The sequence below is a fragment of the Canis lupus genome, chromosome 28, assembly GCF_011100685.1.
Source record: "Canis lupus familiaris isolate Mischka breed German Shepherd chromosome 28, alternate assembly UU_Cfam_GSD_1.0, whole genome shotgun sequence".
Classification (NCBI taxonomy): domain Eukaryota; kingdom Metazoa; phylum Chordata; class Mammalia; order Carnivora; family Canidae; genus Canis; species Canis lupus.
Window position 1 is genome coordinate 36,907,967 of NC_049249.1, and position 6,772 is coordinate 36,914,738.

Below are 6,772 nucleotides of genomic sequence, written 5' to 3' on the forward strand. Positions count from 1 at the left end.
CTAATTCTGTCAGGTTCTGCTTTATGTATTTTGAAACACTCTTATTAGGTGCATATATGTTTAGGATTGTTATGTATTTTTCTTGAACTAATCCGTATATGATTATGGAATGACTTTATCTCTGATAGTGTTCTTTGTTCTGGAATCTACTTTGTTGGAATTTTTTTTTTAATTGGGCATTATTTCATCAAATATTTTTCCTGTTTCTCCCTCTTTCTGTTCTTCTTTGTAGACTTCAATTATACATATAGTGGGGCACTTGAAATTTTCACTTGAATAGCTCATTGATTCTCTATTAAATCTTGCAATCTTTTTTGCTCTGTTTTATTTTGGGTAGTTTTGATCACTATCTCTTCTCCCACTCTTTTCTTCTGCAATGTCTAATCTGCCACGAATGCCATCCAGTGGCTCATCACAGGCCAGGCAGCAGGGCTTGACCAACAAGGTGGGCAGCAATCAGAGCTGAGAAATCTCAGGGATGTGAAAACTGAGCAGCAAGATGGAAGTGGATGGGGCTGACCCATGACCAGGCAGGGTGAGGAGAGTTACAGGCAGGTGCTGAGCAATGCAGCATGCACATAGACAGGCTGACATATGGGTAATAGGTTAGCATCAGAAATACCAGAGAAGAAAAAAAGAAAGAGTAGGGTCACAGAAAGACTGGAGATTCTCTAAACTCATGGGGAGCCAAGCCTTGAGTTATTTACCTGCTGTAAGTCCACCTCCTTGGACAGACTGACCCATGAAGGCAGAGACAGGTATTTGTTCTGTTTGTGCCAAGTGCTTGGTACAGAGAAGCTGCTCACAATATTATTATTTTTTTAAGATTTTATTTATTTATTCATGAGAGACACAGAGAGAGGCAGAGACACAGGCAGAGGGAGAAGCAGGCTCCATGCAGGAAGCCCGATGTGGGACTTGATCCCAGGACCCCTGAATCACCCCTGAGCCAAAGGCAGATGCTCAACCGCTGAGCCACCTGGGCATCCCGGCATCCCATAATATTATTTTTTAAATAATTGAAAGAAGCATAGATTTGACGTCAAAGCCCTAAGAGCTGGGGTGAGGGCAAAAGGCCGTTGACATAGGCTTTTGGGGTTTGGGGTTTTATGACCTGGAAGTGAAGAGACAGATTAGCTCTTGCCTCTAAGAATTTCCCTCCAACTCTGGCTTTCTGGCAATTGTTATATTTTTACAGAGAGAGGGGGGCCTAAATACAGGGTAGTTCTAATTATGCCCATAATGTATAATAGCTACCCAACCAACTCAATATAACTGGATTATGTTTATAATTGGAGTAAATTGTAATTTTAAATAAAATAAAAATTGGGGTTCTACAAAACATCTCAAATACCTAATTACCAGGAAGCAGTTTTGCATAAAACGTTCTAATCTATTATTAACCACAGCACATTTTCAAAGTGTAACTACCAGCCGATCACAGTTGCTTTGACATGGTATTACAAGCCTCTTGCAAAGTCTATTAAGGCACTTTTAATAATGTGTAGTGGTGTTGGAGACTACCGTTTTATAAGGAGAGGTGATTAAAAATAGGAAGGCTGAGAAGTGAAGCCATAACAAGATGTGGAGTCCTCAAAACTGTCAAAGTCATCAAAAACAAGGGACATCTGAGAAACTGCCACACTCGATGTTCTATGGGATCCTGGGATAGAAAAAGGACGTTGGATGAAACCAAAGGAAATCTGGATAAGGTATGGAAGTAAGTTAATAATAATGTATCAATATTAGTTTGTTAGCCATGACAAACATACCAGAATCCTGACTCATCAGGGAAAGTGACACGAGGTATATGGTAACTGTCCTGCCTTCCCAGATTTTATATAAACCTAAAACTGTTCTAAAAATAAAATCTACTAAAAAAAATAAATAAATAAAAATAAAACCTACTTAACAGTAGAGAAAATGAAAAAAACCTATGGAGGCCCAGACAAGCATCTGCACCGAAGCAGCGTTGATTGGCTACTCCCATCACTTAGTACCTGCAGAGCTTGAGCTGCTTTTCTGCGGAGCATCGCAGCTGTGCAAGTACTAGCAGATGCATTAAGTCACTCTTACTGTATTTTGCTTAGCCCTTCAGGTATCTGTACACACATATGTGGATTCACATTCACTGACCTTTGAGTTCAATTATTCATTTACAAGATTTTAAGCTTGCTCGTAATTAGTCGAGCGGGCGCTGTTGAATGATTCTGTGAAGTGCAGGATGCCTCTTGGTTTGGGGTAAAGCCATTTTTCTAGGACAAGTGTGGAAAAAAGACCAGAATGTGCCAGGGAAAAATGACTTTTAAGCTTTTCTGTCTGTCTTCAAATCACTCATGTTACGTTTGTGGCAATTTATTGTCACAATGAAATGTTTCATTTGTTTAGAAACTATAAATTATAAAAAGGACAGTAGTGCTGCTGGTACAGCCGAAAGGACAGTACTGTTTCACCCCTTACTTGAATTAAAAAAAAAAAAAAATTAAACCAAATGATTATCCCACTGAAGGCACTGACATTTGATCTGAATATTCAAAATCTGCTCCTCAGTGGAATTTGAGAGGTCCTTATGATATGTAAAGTTGGACCGGCAAAGCATCTTGTCTTGTCTTGCCTTTTTTAATTTACATGTTAGTTAACATACAGTGCAATATGGGTTTCTGGAAGTAGAATCCAGTGATTCATCACTTACATACAACACCCAGGACTCATCATAGCAAGTGCCCTCCTTCATGCCCATCCCCCATCCAGCCCATCCCCTGCCCACCTTCTTCCATGGACCCTCATTCTGTTCTCTAACGTTAGAGTCTCCCTCCTTTTTTTCGTTTCCCCCTTCCTCTATGTTCATCCATCTTCTTTCTTAAATCCCATATATGAGCCAGGTCATATGGTATTTGTCTTGCTCTGACCTACTTCACTTAGCATTATTCTCTCTAGCTCCATCCACATCATTGCAAATGGCAAGATTTCATTCTTTTTGATGGTGGAGTACTACTCCATTGTCTAAATACACCACATCTTCTATATCCATTCATCTGTCGATGGACATCTGGGCTCTCTCCATAGTTTGGCTATTGTTGAGAATGCTATTATTATCTACCACAGGATGCTGTGAGTGTGATCCATCAGCCCTTTGGGAGGATGGGGCATCAGCAGGGCTGTCGGCATCCCTCCCTGAGCCTGCAGCAGTGATCATGGGCGCTGGGCAGAAATACAACTGCACAAGGTTTAAGCAGAAAGCTCAACAATAGTAGCAGGGATTATAATAACCTGCACCATTTTCTGAGACATAACATGGGTCAGGCCCCACGTCAAGTGCTTCAGACACCAGTTCTCTCCTTAATCCTCCAGCGTCCTGTGGGCCAGCAGGTCCTCCCGTTTTCATCTGTTGGACAGATGCTGAAACCAGTGGTCAGGTGGCTTCGGTGTCTTGCAAGGAGAGCTAAATCCCAAGACCTAGGATACATACAGAGCTGGGACAGTATTACCAACTAGTGTTCTCTTTGGTAGAATGGGCTATTCTTTTCTTTTCTTTTTAAAGATTTTATTTATTTATTCATGAGAGACACACAGAGAGAGAGAGGCAGAGACACAGGCAGAAGGAGAAGCAGGCTCCCTGCAAGGAGTCTGATATAGGACTTGATCCCAGGACCCCAGAATCACGACTTGATGCAAAGGCACATGCTCAACCAGTGAGCCACCCAGGTGACCCTATTTTTTTCTATTTTCTATTAGAAAAAATATTTAGAAAAAATGTTTTCTATTTTTTTCTATTCACAATCTTTATCAGGAGATCTTGCAAACTTTCAGAAAAGTGAAAACAGTAAAATGAACCCCCACATATCCTTCTTCCTGGATTTGACATTTGTTGATGTTTTGTCTCTTTGTGTATGTGGGTGCATGTATGTGTACCAGTTTTTGCTGGACTATTTGGGATTAAATTTCAGACGTCATGAGGCTTCCCTCCAAAATTCCTCAATATCACCTCCTAAGAATGAGAATATCAAGTGAAGGATATACTGGGTCAATTTTTCCAAAAGGGAAAATGAAGCCAATATGAGCAGGGAGCGATGCCACTGCCTTTGGAAAATGCCCAGTCTCCTGAGCTGGTGTGTCAGGTTCTCCCTATCTGGCCTGAGTAATCACAGCTCAGCACCTCCACTGTTCACCGCATGTGGCTGACCACCCACCGTTGCCCAAAAACACTGGCAAGTTGAGGCTGCTAAGTCTGGGCCCATGCATTCCCTTCTCTGCCCAACTAAATCCTGCTCCCTCTTTAGGGCCCAGATAGTGCTACCCCTCCCCATGGCACGTCCCCTACTGTCCCAGTCTGTGGGGACAGCGGCTGTCTCTAGCAGATAACCCTCGGAGTGTTCTGCTTTGCTTTGGGGTAGCTGTCTTCCCATCTGACTTTCTCACTGGGTAGCAAGCTCCTTGAGGGCACGGGGTGGTGAGCGATTCATCTTTGAATCCCCCCAGCATGGGATCCAGAGACCTGTACACAGCAGGTGCTTGATAAAGGCGCACTGAATAGGATGGGTCAGCTTGCCCGAGAAGAACAACCCATTGCAACCACTTCAGAGTTCAAGACACTAGAAATGCTCCTTTTCATTACAAGGGGTAATTATTTGGATTAATTCACAGTAACGAACACAGGAAGACCCAGAGCAAAGCTGGAGTGGTCTCGCTGTCTCAGATGGTAGCACTTAAGGATGGAAGCGCTTTCACTTCTTCTCAACACCCTCCTAATGAACAGAGCCGGCTGTGTCACCGTCATCCCGGCTTTACACGCAGCAGGTAGCTCCATCCTGTTTACCCTGCGGATCTGCGACCGCGCGAAAGATGAAATGCTATTAAAAAGGAAATCATGATTGACAAAACTACAGAAAGGGGAAACATGTCGTTCTTCAAAAGTGCGTAGAGCATCAAAAAAATGCCACAAAAAGGAGCTTGTTAACCGCAGGGAGTTCAACAGTGACATTATTATAGCCAACTGCCAAAGTTTTGTAGAAAAAGGCAGTAAATGAAGCGGTTGAGATGAACAGAGCCCATTTAGAAAGGGAAAAAATACATTGTATTGCTGAATGCAACAGCTGCATGGAAGTGCAACAAGATCCTGGCTCAAATTACAGCTTTGGAGCCGCCCCCTCGGCGGGGGCTAATCCGCGCGGGGAGCCCTGGCAGAGGCTGCGGGAAACGCGGCGAGGACGCCCCCCCCACCCCCGCCCCCGCACGGCCCCCCAGCTGGGCCCAGCGGCTGCGGGATGCGGGATGCGGGATGCGGGATGGGGATGCGGGAGAAGCTCCTGCCGCCGCGCCCGCCTTCCCCGCGCGGCCTCCCCACCCCCGCGCGCCCCCCAGCCCCGCGCCGCCCCCAGATCCCCGCAGGGCCCCCCCCCCAGCACCGCAGGCCCCCCCAGCACCGCACGGCCTCCCCCCATCCCTGCGCGCCCTCCATCCCCGCAGGGCCCCCCAGGACCGCAGGCCCCCCGACCCCCGCACGTCCTCCCCCCACCATCCCCGCGTGGACCCCCTCAGCACCGCATGGCCCCCGCAGTACCGCACGGCGTGCCCCCTATCCCCGCGAGACCCTCCACCCCCGCGCGGCCCCCCTCAGCACTGCGCGGGCCCCCCCTCCAGCACCGCACGGCGTCCCCCCATTCCCCGCGCAGCCCTCCATCCCCGCAGGGTCCCCTAGCACCGCGCGGCCCCCACCCCCAGCACCACACGGCGTCCCCCACCATCCCCGCGTGGCCCTCCATCCTCGCAGAGCCCCCGAGCACCGCGCGGCGTCCCCCTCCATCCCCGCGCGGCCCCCCCCAGCACCGCACGGCGTCCCCCCATTCCCGCGCAGCCCTCCATCCCCGCAGCGGTCCCCCCAGCACCGCACGGCCCCACCCCCAGCACCACACGGCGTCCCCCCACCATCCCCGCGTCCCCCTCCATCCCCGCAGGGTCCCCCAGCCCTGCACGCCCCCCCCAGCCCCACACGCCACCCCCAATACCGCAGGGCCCCCCAGCCCCGCGCGACCCCCCCCACCCCGGGACGGCCCCCAGATTCCGAGACAGCCCCCCACCCCCGCAGGACCCGGGGCTGCACCGCAGGCCTCCTCGCTGCTCTGCTGCAAACCCGCAGACAATCTGTTCCCTCCCCAACAGGACAGGAACGACCACCCGCTTCCTGTGGCAACGGGTCCTTGGTGTTCATCCCGGATGGGCCCGTGGACATGGCCCTGGGGTGGGTCAGGCTGGGGTGAAGCCCCAGGACCCCCCCTTCCCTCCCCAGTCCCGGACAAGGCTGGGGTAGGAATGGGTTCCCAGAACCTGGTGGCCTCCTTTCCTCATGCCAGGACACGTGGCATTCCCCAAAACGACGGTAACCCCTACCCCCACCCTCCACCCCCGCCTGGCGTCAGGTGCAGCCAGGCCGGTGGCCCTCCCCTGCCCTCGAGCGCTGTCGGTGTCTGGAGGAGGCCACGGGGGCGCCCCTGGGACCCGAGGCTTGTGCAGCGACATGGTGTCGTGCAGGTGAGAACCGCGTGGCGGACTCGTTACTCTGCTCAGAGGCCCCTCCTTTGGGCCTCAAGGCCTCCCACCCCGTACCCCCCTTCCTACCCCGACCCCTGACCCCCTACCCCCGGTTCTTTGGAAGTCAGGTCAACCCCTTTGCCTTGCAAGAGGTTAGGCTCACCTCCTTGCTCCCAGGAGTGAGGACCTGACCCCAACTGGCACCCCAGAGCCCCCGGGCCACAGTGATAGGTCGGGAGCTGGG

The 6,772-nt window shown here is 50.2% G+C and overlaps 1 protein-coding gene across 1 annotated transcript; it reads left to right on the forward strand.

The window, feature by feature from the left end:
• The first annotated feature begins 5,285 nt into the window (after positions 1-5,285).
• Positions 5,286-6,257, forward strand: LOC119877679 (vegetative cell wall protein gp1-like). Its single transcript, XM_038577986.1, has one exon. The coding sequence runs from the start codon at positions 5,286-5,288 to the stop codon at positions 6,255-6,257; it is 972 nt and encodes a 323-aa protein (XP_038433914.1).
• The last annotated feature ends 515 nt before the right edge of the window (positions 6,258-6,772 follow it).

Coding starts and splice junctions, on each gene's coding strand:
- LOC119877679 (XM_038577986.1), top strand. CDS start 5,286: ATGGGGATGCGGGAGAAGCTCCTGCCGCCGCGCCCGCCTTCCCCGCGC.